Here is an 18,615-nt window from a genome sequence, read left to right as displayed (position 1 = left end):
GTCCTGAATGATGGGGGTGGGCTCACAGGAGTCACAGGGGTCCTTAGAAGTGGAAGAAGGAAGCAGCAAACAGACCACAGATGGTGCCACGAGAAGGACTCAGTCCAGCTAAGTGTGCTGCCCGGCAGGGCTGGCCTCGGGGGTAGGGGAAGAGAGCCTCGTGCCAAGGAGTAGAGAGAGGCAGCCTCTGGATGCAGGAAGGGGCCAGGAGGCAGGTCCTCCCCTAGAGCTCCTGGAAAAGATGGCAGTCTTCTCAAAACTTTGGTTTCAGCCCAGTGGGACCCATTTCAGATTTTCAAACTACAGAACTATAAGGTAATAAATTTATGCTGTTCTCAGCCACTGTGTTTGTGGTAAATTTTTTACAGCAATGACAGAAAACTAGTACACTAGCTGCCTCGATATAATAATGGCATCCATTAGTATTTAGTGCCTCGCATTGTTGCTAAATATTTCATAAGCATTGTCTCCATCGGCCCCTACATTTTTCCTATGTGGTGGGTAGCAGCATTCTTCATCCCCACTTTACAGACGGACATATACAGCTGTGTGATCTCAAATATCTTGCCCAAGAACACAGAGCTAGTAAGAGTCAGAGCCGGGCCTTGAGCCCGGTTCTCTCGGATACCAGCGTCCATGCAGGTAACCACCACCTCTGACTGTGATGTCGACCTACCTTGGTCACTCAGTCAATAGTGTCCTCACCTCTGTTGGTTGTCTGGCTTCAGTTGCTGCTTTCCTCTGACTTATGATTGTCTCCCAAGTGAGGATGATTCCCTTGGCTCCAGCCCTTGTCAGGGTCTTGACTGGGGATACCCAGGCTTTCTCCTATGTCTGAAGACCACCCTCCTTCTCCTCCCTGCACCTGTCCTATTCTTCCAGCCATACCTCATATCCTCTGGTTTAGCCTCTGGCTTTAAGATCAGCCTCTACTACCATCCTGGCAGCATAGGATGGAGCCAGAAGGCAGTGGAGAGCTACTAGAATTTCCGTGTTCATTGCTGAGCCCACAAATAAAGAACACGATGGGCCTCAGGAAAGCACAGGATAAATGGGCACGGGGCCTCCAGCTCAGGCCTGGACTGCATGGGCAGAGCCTTGGCAAGGGAGGAGAGAGGCCTGCAGCTCTGTCTGTCTGGGACTTGGTGTTCGAGAGCCAGGGTCCAGAAAATGTCTGGCAAGCCTTGTGTGTGAGTCAGATTTCCACACATAAATCTATTGTAAAACACTGGCATTTGTTATCTTAAGATTTCCCCTATGCTCTAAGTATATTCAAATAGAAAAATGTTTTATGGGTGTACTAGGTGTAATTCTTCTCTAGGAAATGTAATACATGCGATATTTGAGAGTATGTATAGAAATTCAGATATTGGAGTTAACGCATAAGCATTTATTACTCTGATGGAGATTTGACTTCAAACAAAGTTACTGTGAAGAATAAATATAGGGGTGCCTGGGAGGCACAGTTGGTTAAGCATCCACCTCTTGGTTTTGGCTCAGGTTGTGATCTCAGGGTTGTGAGACTGAGCCCTGCATCAGGCTCTGCACTCAGTGGGGAGTCTGCTTAAGACTCTCTTTCCTGCTCCCTCTGTCCCTCCCCTACAACATAAAGCAATAAATCTTTTAAAAAAATAAAAAAGAAGAAGCCTAAATTGAGCATAAACTGTTCTCTGCTTAGGACATTAGCCTGGGAATGGAATTTAATAATAAAGACAACAGTAATAGCAGTAGTAGTAATAGCCATATTTAGCACTTTTCTCTAGGCTAGGCACTGTGCTAAGCATTTGGCCAGCTTCTCACATAATACTCATGGCAAACCTATGAGATACATACTACTCTTATCACCGTTTTACAGACAGGAAAAGAGAAGCTGAGAGGATTTAAAGAACTTGACCCAAGATAATCGTGGGCAAAGAGTTAATGTAACAGCTATCATTTCCCCTTCTGCTCGAGAATTTGACCTTCGGTTGACTTTCCAGCTCTGTTACCCTGGAAACGTGATAAGAGTCAAATGTCAACTATGTTTCTAGGCAACATTGCTTATGATAAAAATGACCCCTAATTGGTTGGTAAATTGCATCTGGAACTGGGAGGAGCTATATGTGCACTATGAGGACCTGGAAGGGATGGCATACTTTGGGCTTCCCTGAGAGCGGTGACTCTGTCCTGCTCGTGGAGACCCTGGAAGGCTGCCTGGGGAGTGGCCATGAGTAATGTTGCTCCTGTGGCCTGGGAGGCTTTTCACCAGGGTGGCCCCTCTACCTGCCTGCCCCGGATCTCCTCGCCCAGGCACTCCTGGACTGGCGACTGCCCTCGAGGAGGAATGCTGCCTGGCGCTGTCCTACTGGCCTGCATCCTGCGTCTTCCTGAGCAGACTGGTGCCAGCATGGCCCCTGGTCATCTTGGGAGCCTGAACCAACAGAGGGATCTAAGAAGTCTGCTTGGTGTCAGACTGGTGGATGTCTTAGACCTCTGTCCAGGAGTGGAAGAATCAAAATTGGAACCTTGCATTTTGACCCTAGTGTCCATGCTTCTCCTCACCCTTCCAGCGTGAGGAGAAGAAATGACTCTACTAAGGTCACAGGACTGATATTTATCAGGTCCAGTTAAGGCGTGATTACAAAGGAAAAAGATCTGTCACAGGTGGACCGTTTAGCTCCACCTGGGTGACAGTACCCAATGTGAATGGCTCACAGGTGTCACTGGAAGGTGACATAGTCCATAGGTGGACAGGAAAGGGTCAATGTAGGTCATCCCTGGGGGCTGTGCCTCTTTAGTTTTCCCATTGCATTTCCTCCTCTGCTTTTCAAATCTCCTCCCCTCCTCTTTTTTCTCCTTTTTTTTTTTAAAGAAACCCTTTTTATTTTTAACTATTTTTAGACTTAGAAATTGCAGAAATGCCAATGTTCCTGTATCCCTTTCATCCAGGTTTCCCAGATACTAGCTCTTGTATAACCGCAGTGTAATTACTAAAGCCAGATCAGCATTGGTGCAGTACCACCAACAGACCTCTGGGCCTTGTTCACATCACACTAGTTTTCCCTGCCCTGCAGTGGGGATGCTAGACACTGATGAGATCTTAGATGCTGAGAGAACAGAGCATCTCACAACGCAGGTGGTTATTTCTCCTTAGTCTCCTCCAATTTGTAAGTGTCCCTCAGTCATTCTTTGTCTTGAATGCTATTCATTTATTTTGTAGAATGCCCCTTGGTTTGGGTTGGTTACCTGTTTTCTGTGAGTAGACTGAGGTTGTGAATTTTTGGAAGAATACCATAGAAACGGTGTTGTGTCCTCCTCAGTGCATTGTATCAAGGGATCCTGATATTGATATGTTTTATTAATAGTGCTCATTCTTTTTTTCTTTTTAATGCTTTCACCCACAAACCCCCCAGTGTATTAGGATGGGGGTCATCAGACCCCTCATGACATTAGCACGGCAGGTCCAGCCAGGGCTGGTCATGCTGCAGCCAGTTTCTTCCACAATTTATTTTTATTTTTCTAAGACTCTTTGTAGCTTCTTTAATTGTGCATCTACCTCTTGGATGTGGAAATCAGTTCTCAAATTGAACTTTGTTAGTAAAAATAGCTAGGCTGTTGGGGGCACCTGGGTGGCTCAGTGGGTTAAGCCTCTGCCTTCGGCTCAGGTCATGATCTCAGGGTCCTGGGATCGAGCCCTACATTGGGCTCTCTGCTCAGCAGGGAGCCTGCTTCCCCACTCCCTCTGTACGCCTCTCTGCCTACTTGTGATATCTCTCTCTGTCAAATAAATTAAAAAAAAAATAGGCTGTTGGGTGACTATGTTACCATTGTCAAGGGGAGTGGCTGGTTGTGAAACTTACACTTTGGTGTTGCCAGCCTGGGGGGTTGGTTATTGGTGATTAAAATTGTCCTGGTGCTCGATTGTGGGATTTAAGAAATGAAACAGAGGATCATAGGGGAAGGAAGGGCAAAATAAAATAAGATAAAAACAAAGAAGGAGACAAACCATAAGAGAGACTCTTAACTATGGGGGAAAAAACCTGAAGATTGCTGGAGGGGAGGGTAACTGGGTGACAGGCATTAAAGAGGGCATGTGGTGTAATGAGCACTGGGTGTTGTATGCAACTGATGAGTCACTGACCTCTACCTCTGAAACTAATAATACACTACATGTTAATTAATTGAATTTAGAGAAAAAAGAAAAAAAAGAAAAGAAATTATCTTGGTGCTGCTCTGCCCAGGTTCTTGGAGATGCTGGAGTCTGAGGGGGCTGTGATTTCCTAGAGGGTGTAGCAACAGGCCTGTGGAATTTCTCCCTCGCCTCATCTCTAGGGTGTCTGATCCAAGCAAGTCTTTACTTTGGGATGGATTCCTCTGTGTTTTATTGCTGTGTGAATGAGGAGTTTCAAAAGTAGGCTGGGTCAGGGTCGGGTGGCTGGGAGGGTGGGGTTTGGGGTAGGGGTGTTTAGAGGCAGAGTAACACAGTGTCTATGGCGTACACCTTTCGTCCCACCTTTCTAACTCCATGGGGGAAATAAAACCACAGTTCAGTGAATTGAACAGCAAATCTCAAATACGTAGAATTTTCTGGTCTCAAATTTTTAAAAAATATTATTTATTTATTTATCTGACAGAGAGATAGAGAGCACACAAGCAGGCAGAGTGGCAGGCAAAGGAGAGGAAGAAGCAGGCTCTCTGCTGAGCAGGGAGCCTGATGCGGGGCTCGATCCCAGGACCCTGAGATCATGACCTGAGCCGAAGGCAGACACTTAACTGAATGAGCCACCCAGGCCCCCCTTTTGAATTTTTTTTTAAAGATTTTTACTTATTTATTTGACAGAGAGGGAGCATGTGCAGGGGATGAGGAGCAAGGGGAGAGTGAGAAGCAGCCTCCCCCGCTGAGCAGGGAGCCTGATGCGGGACTCAATCCAGGGATCCTGGGATCTGTGAGCTGAGTCGATGGCAGACACTTAACTGACTGAGCCACTTGGGCGCCTTTGGCCTTGAATTTTTAAAGATTTTTTTTTTTTTAATTTATTTACTTGACAGAAAGAGATCACAAGTAGGCAAGGAGGCAGGCAGAGAGAGAGAGAGGGAAGCAGGCCCCCTGTTGAGCAGAGAGGCAGATGCGGGACTCGATCCCAGCACCCTGAGATCATGACCTGAGCCGAAGGCAGCGGCTTAACCCACTGAGCCACCCAGGCGCCCTGGCCTTGAATTTTTAAAGAATGAATTATGTGTCAGTTCTTATCACAAACTTAATTTTTAAAATTAAAACACCTCCAGGTATGTTTCAGAATCAGTTCCGTCACCGTGATGTCTCTGTGGCTTATGTTATAGAACTCAGCAGTGACAGGAGAGGTTCCTCACTTGGAACTGCAGAGCTTTGGCCTAGAGAGGATCAAGCCCTCTGTTATAGCCCATGTGATGTCTCCGCCCTGTCAGGAAACCATAAACCGAAAAGGTAGAAAAAAGGAATTGGTTTTTCTTCTTCTTTTTTGAATAACATTTAAGGTAACATAAACATGACCCAAGCACTGTATTTCTTTATATTATTTTTTTCAGTAGATTAATAAACTCAACTCTAAAAGGGTGAATGGTGAAAAATCCTTCTCCAGTCCTTGTCCCTCATCTTTTGAGTGCTGGGAAACTGCTGATCTTAATTTTTTCCATCTACTTCTAGAGCTGCCTTTTGCATATATAAGCAAATACAAAAACAGAATCTTATTCTCCCCTTCTTGGAGGTGATAGATACTATATTGATTTTCTAAAATGTTGTATTTGTTAAAGATTTTGACTGATCAAGAGTATGCATTTCTTTTTTTCTTTCTTTTTTTTATTGTCTCAGATTTTTAAAAAATTACATATCATAGTCCCCCCCCCCCATGAACCCCCTCTGGAGTCTAACTGTCTTCCTTCCCTCTCCAGAGGTAACCATTACCATGAATTCAATGTTTATCCTTCCCAGCATGTGATGTTTTATAGGCCTTAAAACTTTATACAAACCATATCATACTGAAAACACCAGTCTGCAGATTTTTCATTCAATTTTATGGGTTTTTTTATGGTCATATAATTTATATTTTGATTATCACAGGAGTATGGAACTAAGAGCTGTGCTATGTAATAATGTAATGTATGGTCCCTAGAAAGTTTAAAATCTGTCATTTTTTATAATTAAAAAAATCAGTTAATCTGATAATTGACAGGTGAGCCACAATTTATTTTTTTAATAACCTGAAATTATTTTTGCTTTGAAAATCTAATTGTATATATTTGATCTAATTATCTGGATTCTTAAAAAAAAGTGTTAATAAAGTTTTTCTCATTTATGAAAGCCCCAAAAGCCACCATAGATAATTTGGAAGACAAAGGTATATATAAAATAGAAAATAAAATGTCCATAATCTATACTACTTCAGAAATAGCCACTATATGCATTTTGGCATACTCCTCTCTAGTCTTTTTTTCTAGGAATATACAAATATTTTGTTTTGGGACACCTGGGTTGCTCGGTCAGTTGAGCATCTGCCTTCGGCTCAGGTCATGGTCCTGGGGTCCTGGAATCGAGTCCCACATCAGGCTCCCTGCTCTGTGGGGAACCTGCTTTTCCCTCTGCCTCCGTCTCTCTCTCTCTCTGTCTCTCATGAAAAAAAAATCTAAAAAATAAATAAATATTTTGTTTCAAAACAAGGATTATGTCATATGATGTTTATCATCCTTAACATTACTTCATGACCAGGACCTCTTCTCAGTGACTGTTCTTGGGAAATGTGACATAAATAGTTGCTTGGAAGTCTTCATACAAATCCACCAGATTTTATTTAGCTGGTCCCCAAAGATCGAAGTGGTAAGGAAATGGCATATCTATGTATATTGATTAAACTCAAACCATTTTTTCTCAAAGTCTACTATTTCAACTTCAGTCTACATATTTTGCCTAAGCAAATAAGTCCTCATTGTGTGATATGACTCAGTGATATGACTCAGTGAAAGTGCAATCTTTGACAATATCAAAGCTCTACTCTTAATATAAGGCTGAAATTTTGCTCCCAAAAAGCATATTTCAGATACTTCAGAGTCATAAAGTAATAGGGCACTGTTGGTTACTTGGGTTAGGGTAGAAGCTACTGTGAAACCTGAATGGTTTTCATACACCGTTTTGGTCTTTGTGGGTTCTTGTTTAATAATGAAAACCAAAGATCAGTGTACTTCCTCCTTATAAATAATCATGTCCATGGGTGACCTCGAAATAGAGTTCTTTTGCTATGCTGTTGAGATGGCACTACGGTGCTAGGAGTGGCTCCAACATCTTCTTTTTAATTGTTGCGTACAGTTCCATTGTTTGAGTAAACCAGTTTATCTGTTCTTTGTTACTTCTGCTTCCCATTGGTGTTTGGTTGTTATAAACAATGCTATAGTTATCCATTTAAAAATTAAGCCCATTGTTTCAAATGAAGACAAGCATAATATCTATACCTTTTGAGTCCTGTGGTCTAGGAAAGGGCCTGACGGTTGTGTATGTTGCTCTCCTTTATACCTCATACTCACAGGGGTTCTTATTAAGTAGATAGATCAATGGATGGATGCATGCATGGGTGGGAAGATGGATGGATTCGTGAATTCTTGAATCTCTTGGTTCACGATCTCTTGATTCGTCAGATCTTGTACATCCATCTGTAAAATCTCCTTGCCTATGTGAAAGAACAACATCTAAACTCTTAGTTTCCTTTTCTTATAGATGTTGAAATGCTTCAAGCCGGTACATCTAATCCAATCCCTGGAGATGGTTTCTCTCGGACCACTAAGGACTCAATGATCCGCAAGTTTTTAGAAGGTAATTTGCAACTATGAGCAGGGAAGCAAAAAGAGGGAAAGAGAAGCAAACGTAAAAACATTGGCTGGTTCCATGTGACGGTTGCTCCATTCATGGAATGGGCTGCCACGTACCTGGCATATGACATGATTGAAGGCACTCCATCCCTGTGAGCTGTCCATCAGCCTGTCACAGTAGGCCAGGAGTTCATACCATTGGAGCCACTCATTTGGGTAACAAGCTGCATCCAACAAGACCTATTTTAAAATGCATGTGCTTATTTTTATTTTACTAAAGTTTATTGAGTACTAACTATGAGCTACTCACTGCTCTGGATGTTGGGCCAGAGGACACAGAGAAGAATGAAATGTGATCAGGTGCCCTCAGGAGACAACTTTCTGGAGAACATGGAGAACATAAGGGAGTGTACGCAAACATTGTTAAGTTGAGCCTGTCTTGCGTCATGGTTAAGAACATGAACTCTGATCTGTATTTAGTTCCCCCTTCAGCTGGCTGGAAACCCTTGGATAAGCTTTCAATTCCTCTGGGCCTCAGTGTCGTCAGGTGAATGTTGTGAGAATTAAATGATGTATTGTCTAGTGGGCCTCAGAGCAGGGCTGGGCATAGAGCAAGCAACGAAGGTTTAGGATTATTGTTGTTGTTGTCATTATTATTATCATTGAAGGTCAAGAGGGAAGGTGTTCAGTTGTGTGGCTGATTTCTTAACTCTGTCCAATCATTTACAATTAATGGGAGTGGGGTTTATTGAAGTAGGCATAGAAAGCAGGATGCTAAGAGGATGGGATTCAGGATGGGAGAAGCAGTTTTGACATTGAAGAGGAAAGAACAGTTCTGAGTAGTGGTAGGTAAACCATAGCCTGGCTAGCTGCCCGTTTTTGTAAGAAAGTTTTATTGGAACACTTTATATCCACTCACTTACTATTGTCTGTGGCTGTTCTCATGCTGTAAAAGCAGAAGGGGGCAGGCACCTTGGGAATCACTGTCACTAGTAGGGTAGCCACCTGCTCCCCCAGGATGCCTCATTTTGTTAATATCAGACAAGCCTCTCCAGAATATCTTCATGCCCTTGTACAAGATGTTCCAAGATGAACAGGTGGGAACTTCTCCACTAGTTGGAAACTTTCTCGAAGGGAGAGCATTAGAACTCAGATCCCCTGGATGAGTTGCGACCCCCTGGTCATTGAGTCTTCTGGATCCAGGACACAGGGAAGCGAAGAGTGGTCTCCCCACAGCTCAGAAAAGAGGCAACTAAAAAGCTTCTGATAAATCACTGAATTGGAAATCCCGTAGGAAGAAGGCCCAAGCTTTATGCATTTCTGTGTCTCAAACAGGCATTTAATAAAGATCTGTTGACAGCAGCGTGGTGCTGGGGAGAAGAAGGAAGTGAGAGGAGAACCCCTATGTGTGTAGGCACTGAGCTGGGTGTTTTTCCTCTACTGTCTCATTTTGTCCTCACAGTACATTGTGAGTAGGTCTCAGAGGGAAATCAGGCTCAGAGAGGGTATATGAGTACCTGAGGTCACACAGCTCACGTTGATGAGGGGCGATGGCATATGGTCGGGTCTGCTGAGATTCTCAAACCCACTGTAAGCAGGTCCCAGCCCAGAGTATTGCAGCCTGTCACCAGGAAGGGGGCAGCAAAAACCTTATGGCTGTGGGACCTCAGGGACAGAGGGGGAGAGGCAAGCGTCTTTCTGATTGGTGGATGGCAGAGTGGGGGGCAAAGGTTGCAAAAAAACCCATAGAGCATGGAGGCTGAGACAGGTTCTGGAGCCAGCTTTTCTGGATGCCAATCAGCTTTACGTAACTATGGGCATATTATTTAAATCCCCAAGGGCCCAGCTTCTTCATTTGCGAAACGAGAGTGATTGTAGTTCTTCCACAGTGTCATTAACACAGTCTAAGGAGACAATGCGGGTAATATACTTGGAACAGCACTTGGCACAGAGGAAGTCCACGGCAAGGATTTGCTGTGGTTATTTTGTTGCTGGAGCCATTGGTGGCGAGGACTCCTGGCTGTCCTCATGCTAATGCCCAGGCACCAGGGGATGGTTCCAAGGGTCCTTTGGCTTTGGGGGCTATTCTTCCTTTTCTCTAGTCTCAGTGGGACGAATAACTGAATGCCAGCAGTAAAACTAAAATGATAGAGCCTAGTGCTCACTCCCTTTCACTGCATTGATGGTGACATCAGTGTTTTCTCAGCTGCTTCGCGTGGGGTTCTCAGTAGCTCATACAGGAGAAGGTACAGGGGAAGATCTTTGCTGAAGGGCAGTACTGGGCAAATAAGTTATGGTCACTCACTCTGTTCTTATGACTGTCAATCAACCAGTTTGTTTGGTCATTGCTTTCAGGCACTTTTCTCTGTGTTTCCAGGTAACAGCATGGGAATGGCCGGTTTAGAGCGGGAGCTGCCCCACGGAAGTCCGGAAGAAGATGTGTATCACACGGTGGATGACGATGAGGCCTTTACTGTGGACCTGGCCAACAGACCCCCCGTGCCAGTGCCCAGGCCTGAGGCCGGTACCCCTGGCACTCACCACCTGCCTGACAATGAGCCGTACATTTCTAAAGGCAAGTGTGGTGAGGAGTGATGGGCAGCGGGCTCTTTGGGGCTTCTTGACAAGAATTCCCCTCATCCTCTAGCTTCTGAACCACTGTGCTGAGACTGTGCCCATCTGAATGGTCTCTAACCAGCCCCAGGAGATGGGGTTAGAGCTCAGGGCAGATTCTGGAGCTGGCCCACGGGCCATGGTCAGAGTCAGTTCTGGCTTTCCCAGATGTATTCATGTGCTGTATGAAGACAGACCTCTACTCCAGATGCAAGAACGCTGGTATATTTTTATCTCCTGAAACTACTACTATCATTAATTTTTAATAGTTGACATTTATTGAAATCTACCAAGAGTATTCCATCTGGAACATGTCATTTCATCTTTACAATAATGTATTAGGTAAAGGCTGTTATCGTTTCCATTGTACAGATGAGGAAGACCAAGACCTACCGGGGTGACTATTACCATGTCGCAGAGCCAGGATTTGAACTCAGGACATGAGATTCCACAGTCCTGGCTTTCAGCCACTATGCTAGGCTGTCTGCCTACAGACACTAATACAAATTGGTGAGAGCCAGGTTTGACTTCTTCACAGTGGTCCCCGGGATGTCAGTTAGATGCTGACGCATTGTCGGTTTTGCTCTCTTTTAAGACTCGATTGTGTTGAGAGGATTACAGATACTGTAAGAGCAGGAATTGCCAGATCTGTTCACCTGATCTCCATTCCCTTGTTAATATCATTAAGAAGTTGTGGGAGGTGTGACAAAAGGAGATCACAAATTGGGGAAAGTAACCCTCAACCAGAGCCCCAGGTACAGGGTGACCAGCTGCATGTGAAATTCAGACAAACAGCAAATAATTTCTATCTCAAATATTGCATTCTTTTTTTTTCCAGTTTTGATTTTGAGTCATTAAACCTGGCACATCCTAAGCTGTGTAGGACTACAGCTCAGGGACACGATGGACAGCCAGGTGCTACCCGTGCTTGTGGTTTGCTGTTCCCCTGGGTAACAGCTTCTTTGGCATGTGTAGCAGACACTCTTGGTGCTCTCCCCATATCCCACAGCTCTGTTTATTTCTGTGCCCACTGGCTGCTCGCTGCCAGTCAGGACCCATGTCTCTTAGTCTGACTGCTTTCTCAGGCAGCTGGAGCCACCTTTGCCCTTTTGCAAGGCAAGCTAGAAGGGTTGGGGGATTAACACATCTGAGCCCCGGCAGCCAGTGTTGGATGGGCTGGTGGCTGAGTACCCCAGCATCCCTTCCCTTCTGCTGGGAGAGCTCTGAGGTGTGTGTTCTACATTGCTTTCCAGAGCTTCCCAGCTTGCCCACCCCGGTAACTTACTGGTTACACACCCGGTATGGCTTTATCCACTTCCCCAACTCACTTCTATCACTCCCCATGTTGACTCTTTGCCCCTGGATCCTTGTCCCCAGGGCTGCTTCTAAGGGAACCCGAAAGAAGAAGCATGTGAATATACATTGACAATTCCTGAGTGGCAGTGGGGAGAGGAGAGAGCATTAGTGTTATGGCTCACTGTAGGGAGCTGGGACAGGGCCATGGGTGATTCCCAAAGATCCCTAAAGGACTTGCTAGGCAACTGGGGAAGTAAAGGAAAGGGAGGCAGGAGATGACAGAAAGGACAATGGTCTGGAGGCCAGAACCCTTGGGTTCGTGTCCCAGCCTGGGTCATGAGGTCAGTCATTTTACTCTCTTTATCTTTCCTTTCCTCATCTGTAAAATGGGTCTCATAATGATACACATAAACACCAATGCATATATCATAATAATCCCTCAAATACTCTGCAGAGCCTGATTGTGAGGGTCAGATGGGAGAACACATTTATAAACTGTAGAGCACCCTAGATTTGAGTCATGTTAACTATAGATTTGAATCATGTAGAATGATACATGATACAGATTTGAATCAAAACTGTAGATTTGAGTCATGTTAACTAGCAGGCCAAAGGACCCCTGTGCCCTAGGTGTCTATCTCAAGGTTTCACTAACTTTGAGCATTTCCTCGTGCCTGGCACTGTTCTAAGCCCTTTCCCCATATGTTAGCTCATGTAATCCTCGCAACAACCTAGAGAGGAAGGTACTATTATCATCATCATTTGATAGATAAGAAAACAAGGCAGAGACAGGCCAAGGCTCTTGTCCAAGATCACGTGGCTCCTACGTGGCCAAGGCAGGGTTTGAATCCAGGGAGCCTCCATCCCTGTGCGTTCCTACCACCAAGGGAGCATTTGTCTCTTCTCCATTTTCCCCGTTAGGTGGTGGGACTGTTGCTCATGACTGACTCCATCTAAGTCCCTCTGGAGCTGTGCACACATGGTGTCTGCTCCATTGCTCCCCGTTCTGTCTTATGGCCCCCGGTGACATGTTGGGTGGCACTTCCTTTTATTCTCCAGTTTCAAAGTGCTCCAGGCCCAGCCCACATTCTTGTCCACGTTACCCTTTTCTTTAACGATCCATCATACCCTCTGACTGGCTTTGTCTTTCTGGCGTCGAGACCCTGTCTGTTTGGGATGCCTTTGTTCCATAATCCCTCTAGTTTTGGCACCTTCGCTGCCTCCTACGGGAGGTGTGTTTTACAGAACTGCATACGGTGGCCCAAAATGTGAGCCACCATTTCCGTTTTTGCATAAGATTTTGGTCTTTTTTCCAGTAAATATCTAAAATATTACGAAGCCCCTTAGAAAGAAATCTGATTTGGCTTTTACCTCGAATATTCTTTATCTCATAGTTTTTGCAGAAAAAAGTCAAGAGCGGCCTGGGAATTTTTACGTTTCCTCAGAGAGCATCCGGAAAGGTAAGTCCCACGTGCTCAGCTTCCTTTTGTATAACCTAAACTTCCGGGTGGCGGGAGCATTCGTGTTTCAGTGATTCGCAGGTGTAATGACTCCTCAGACCTGAAACACAGAGAGGTCCAGGGGACACCTTGCATGGTCTGTACTGATGGTGAGGGGAGAGGAGAAGAGATTGGGGCACCTTAGAATAGTGTACAGATCGATCATACCGAGAACACAAACACACTAAAACGTATCTGTGGCAGCACACAAAACAGTGTAAATAGTGCGATTGGTGCCAACAGGATGAAAGTGTGTGGCCTGGCCCCCAGGCTTTATCTAAGGATACAGCCTTACCTGCTATTTACTTATGCCAGCTGTACTGGTTAAGTGACACTTTCATTCAACTTTTATTTAAGAGACATTTTGCTTGCGGTTGGGTAACATTTTTTTTTTTTTTAGATTTTATTTATTTACTTGACAGAAAGAGATCACAAGTAGGCAGAGAGGCAAGCAGAGAGAGAGAGGGAAGCAGGCCCCCTGCTTAGCAGAGAGCCCGATGCGGGACTCAATCCCAGGACCCTGAGATCATGACCTGAGCCGAAGGCAGCGGCTTAACCCACTGAGCCACCCAGGCACCCCTGCCCCCCCTTTTTTTTTCCTCCTCAAAAGACTTTTTCGGAAGTATGAGGAGATACGCACTCCTTTTTTTCTTAATTAACTTCCGTGTACTAAAGAGAGACAGTTAATGTTATCCCATTGAGGATTCTTATGAAAAGGAGACACGAAGCCATCTAAGCTTTGGAAGGCATCCCAAGAACTTAGGTAGCAGGAGAGTGGAATTGATGGGCATATGCTTTTTGTTTTCTCCCCACACCCCATCTTTCAGCACAATTAAAGACAGCCTTGAAGAAGGCAAGTCTGGGAGAAAGTGTAGGTGTGTATAGACAGATGAGTGAATGGCTGGGAAGAATGACAGATGAACTTCTTCGAAGTCCTCTCTCATTTTCCTTCTTGCTCTCTCCCTGAATCACAATGTCCAGAGGGGATCCTGCTAGAGAAATTCAGAACCAGAGATAGCCCTGAGTGAAATGAGCAGTAAAATGTCGGGTCATCCTCACAAGCCCCCGTGGCCCGATCACATCTGCAGGGAACTCATTCTCCACAGAACTTAATGGACTCACAGCCTGGAGAAAGAGAGGGGTTGCCTTCATATTTCCTGAGAATCTCCAAAGCAGAGAACCATGACTTTGTAATGTGGAGGAGAGGTTGGCAGAGGAACAACCCAAGGAGAGCCACTTAGCACCTAATTTATACCTGGTGACCCTGGAGCTAGATCCTGGTTCCATTGACATTCCAGTCTTCTTGGGCATTTCATGTCCATGGGTCCACAGTCATGGTGCCCATGCAGCTTGGAGGCAGAGAGGAAAGTAAAGAGCCAGAGCATGTTGGAGAAAGCATCCTGCCTAGAATTTCCCGTATTTTCTTTTCTGGAAGTGGATTTTTGTCTAAAGCAGCGGTTCTCAACGGGATTTGATTTCCCCTCTCCCTGCGATGCCTCCCAGAAGATACTTGCAATGTCTGGGATGTTTTTAGTTGTCACCGCTGAGGCAGGGGAGGTTGTTGGCCTCTAGTGGGTAGAGGGATGGACTGGGATGAGGCTACACATCCTACCGCATATAAGACGGCCCCCCAACAACAAAGAACTCTCCAGTCCAAGGTGTCAATAGTGTCTAAGTTGAGAAATGCTAGCCTAATGACTTCTCAGTCATTCAGTTTTGGGGGGTTCTGTTGACTTGCCCAGTGGGTGCTGTTCCTGCCTCCTAAAATGCTGTGGCCTTGTCTACTTTAGTGTAACAGGCTTTGAAATCATTAGCTGCTTCCCCCTCCCTGATTCGATGTCCTATGCCCCCCTTCTTCATTCCGCATGGAATCGTTCTCTTGAGATGTGTCCTCCTGAGCCCGTGACCAGCCTCGTTAACCCCACTTGCCTGCCTGCTCTCCCCGATCGGGGAGCCATCACCCTGAGTTTTGCCATCCTTTGCAGAGCCTCTCGTCCGACCATGGAGGGACAGGCCTCAGTCGAGTATATATGACCCTTTTGCTGGGATGAAAACACCAGGCCAGCGGCAGCTGATCACCCTCCAGGAGCAGGTGAAGCTGGGCATTGTCAACGTGGACGAGGCTGTGCTCCACTTCAAAGAGTGGCAGCTCAACCAGAAGAAGCGGTCGGAGTCCTTCCGTTTCCAGCAGGTAACCGGCCGTGTCTGGTGGGTTTCGGGCGATGGGGTCAGCGCTGTCTTGTGTGCTGCTGTAATGGAGCCCCTGTGGCCAGGCCCACGATGGGTGTTTTGAGTGTCATTGTGAATCTATGCATGTATATGTCTGTCCCCTGTCATCTGTACCCACACGGCCCCTGGGCCGAGAGCTGAATGGCTTTGCCGGTTGTCGTGCGTCTAGAGATCAGGAACAAAGACTTACCTATCAACCCTAATTTTTCAGCTGCCCCTTCGCTCTGCATGTGGCCCTATACTTTGGTTTTCCGGCCTTTTTTCTTTTCAGAGCCTTTCTCTCTACTCCTAGTACCAGCACTCCCACAGAACCGTCACACCTTTGCACTCAGAGAAGTTGGACTGTTGCAAGAAATAGAACTAAGACCACAAAACAAGTCACAGACTGAAAACCACCCACATTAGAGCATGCTTACATACAAATGGTATTTCTATAGGTACGTACACAGAAGCAGAGCCAGAGGTCAGGAGACGGCACCTCAGGGCCATTCCTAGGGTGACCACTCAGGAGACTGGGATTGGAGGATGGGGCTCCTAGAGGAGACTCCTGTTTTGTTCTTTAAAAAGATTATTTATTTATTTATGTATTCGAGAGCACATAGGCACAGGGAGAAGCAGACGCCTTGCTGAGCAGGGAGTTCGACGCGGGGCTCCATCCAGGGGTCCTGAGATCATGACCTGAGCTGAAGGTAGATGCTTAACCGACTCAGCCACCCAGAACCTATATAACTCCATACGTGTACTTCATGCACAATTTAAAGCAATCGAAGAACTCAGACTTGACCTTAGGAAGCATATCCATGGTCCAGCCCCTTCGTATTAGAAAGAAGAAGCTGTGCCTAGGGCGTTAGGAAACAGGTCCAAGACAACTCACCCGGGAAGTGGAGGGAAAGGCAGGATCAGAATGGTTGCTTTTTCTCCCCATCTCCCCATGGTGCTTCCCAGAAGGTGTGTATTCTGTCCTCTGTCCTCAGAAGATCTGACACACCTGCTGTTGGGGGGAGGGGCAGCGGGACCATCACCCACCTACTGCAGAGATGGAGTCCTCTCTCCCTAGCGTGGGAGTAGTGAGTCATTGAGCAGCATTTGTCCAGCTGGGCCAGCAGTTTACTGACAATGCTCGGCATTGAATGACCTAATCTCTTCTGTTGCTCATAGTGTGCATGCAAGGGGAGTACCGTTGTTCCCATTTTAGAGATAACTGAAAGAGGGTCCCCTGCTCTGCCGGCCCGCCTGCCTCCTCCTGGAGATCTGACGGTGAGATGGTGCTCCAGTGCCGACGGGACCCCAGGGTCCTCCTCTTTCAGGAGACGCCGGGAAGCTGCGGTCCTATGGGGATAGCCTGGCTTTGGGCAAACAACGGTTTTCTTGCTCCTGGCTGGTACTGGCCCACGGAGCACCGTAGTTAAGAGCAGCCAGGTCTCCAGGGCCGGGCAGCCCACGTCACATCCTTGTTCTGTCACTCGGGGCTGAATGACCTCGGCCTTTCTGTACCTGTGTTTCCCATCTCACATGTGAAGGGAGAACATTGGACAAAGTAAACCAGGTAAAGGACTCGGCATGCCAGGCACTCAGTAAATGCAAAGCTGATGTTAGCTGTCTCTGTCTGTATCCAAGAGGCTTCTCCTGGTCCCACGAACTTGCCTAGAACTCTTGGGTGTGGCGGACAATGGGGGCTCATATTTGACATGGCAGGCAATCCCAGCCCTTGGGAGCTGACCCTACTCTGTGCCCTGAGAGCCTCTGCGTATTTCTAGAGCATCCCCCATCCCAGGACCTGGGGTTGTAAAGACTGTTCTGGGGGCTGCCCCCATCTTCCCTTTCCTCTACGCCTCTGTCCACTTATCTGTTTCCTTCACTTCCCCTCCCGTGAGTGGGGCTCCACCCAGGTTCCCTTCAGGTCCTTCTCTGTGCAGGTGGTCTTGAGTCCGTGTCCCCTTTCTGGTCCCACCTGTGCAGCCACCAGCTGGGTGTGTCCTGCTGAGGCACTCACAACTTGCAACATGTCCAGCAACAAACCATTCCTTGGGGCTGCTTCCCTTTCCTGGCTCCCCATTTCTGTTCACCGCACTGTTACCTTCCAGGCACTGAGGTTGAGACTTTCCATCCCTTGGGCTCTTCTCCCTCCCTCCCCTGTCTCCAGCCAACTGCATGTCTTGCCTCGTCTTGCTCTATGATGTCCTTCCTCTTGCATCGGCTCCTTCCTTCCTATCCCCTCTGGTGCCAGCTTCTGGCACCTTCGTGGGGCCTGCCTCATAGTCTCTAGGTGGTGGATCTCCTTGCTGCTGACTCCTCCCACCTCCACTCTGTCAGACCTTAAAGCTGTGCCCAGCCCACACCTTTCTGTGTTTCCCTGCTGCTTCCTGGACCCAGCTCAGTCTCAGCTATAGTCACGGTCCAAACACCCCTCCCATTCTGGCCTGTGGCTCCCTCAGGGGACCTTTCTGGATGTCTAGATGTTAGTCCCTGGGGCATTTTCTCTTGGATGTTCACATACTTTGAGGTAGTTGTTACTAAAATAGCAACAAATTTCAGCCCTCACATGTCTATTCAACATTTGCTCGATGACCGATAAACTCGACTGCATGCTTCCAGAAAGCTGTAAGGCCTGGTGTCTTGGCCTTTAAGAGTGCACAGTCTCTCTGAAGAGACAACACACACACACCCCAAGGCCACACACATGCACAAATGAGCTGGGCCAGGCCGCATAGCTCAGGGCCAGGTGGCATCTGTGGTCACTAAGGCCTGGGGCAGTCTGGAGAGGCTTAAGGCAGAAGGTGGACCTTGACCCAGACCTGGAACAGACTGATGGGGAGGAATCATTGCCCTTCACGGTCAAAGGGTCTCAGAGTCAGATAGGTGCATGGAGTATTTGCAAACACTACAGGACTGGCTTGGTAAAGGAGCCTACAAGCAGGAGGGCAGGGAGTTATAAGGCTGGGAAGGAGGTAGGAACCAGAGGGGAGGGGAGACTCTTCATTGTAGGAAAGGGGTCTGCTCTTCAGGCACAACTTCTACAAGTACTTGAATTTCTCTAGGGGCCAATGGCAAATGTGCTCAGCCTCATTTGCATGTTGGGGATGTTATTGCAATGGAATGTATCTTGCAAACAGCATAAAATCTGAAAGAAACTCTTAATGCCCAGAGGGTATTATTTCTCATATAT

The 18,615-nt window shown here is 46.6% G+C and overlaps 1 protein-coding gene across 2 annotated transcripts in view; it reads left to right on the top strand.

Annotated features, from left to right (window-relative positions):
- The window catches only part of PIK3AP1 (phosphoinositide-3-kinase adaptor protein 1), a 113,175-nt gene that overhangs the window by 74,525 nt on the left and 20,035 nt on the right, over positions 1-18,615 (top strand). For both annotated transcript variants that reach the window (XM_046026197.1, XM_046026199.1), the window contains 4 exons: positions 7,721-7,816; positions 10,190-10,387; positions 13,116-13,181; positions 15,206-15,411. In XM_046026197.1, the coding sequence (XP_045882153.1) occupies positions 7,721-7,816; positions 10,190-10,387; positions 13,116-13,181; positions 15,206-15,411 (566 nt within the window). The remainder of the gene's footprint in view (positions 1-7,720; positions 7,817-10,189; positions 10,388-13,115; positions 13,182-15,205; positions 15,412-18,615) is intronic.

This window comes from Meles meles, chromosome 13, assembly GCF_922984935.1.
Source record: "Meles meles chromosome 13, mMelMel3.1 paternal haplotype, whole genome shotgun sequence".
Classification (NCBI taxonomy): domain Eukaryota; kingdom Metazoa; phylum Chordata; class Mammalia; order Carnivora; family Mustelidae; genus Meles; species Meles meles.
The sequence above is the reverse complement of the archived record's forward strand: the minus strand, read 5'-3'. Positions and strand labels throughout refer to the sequence as shown.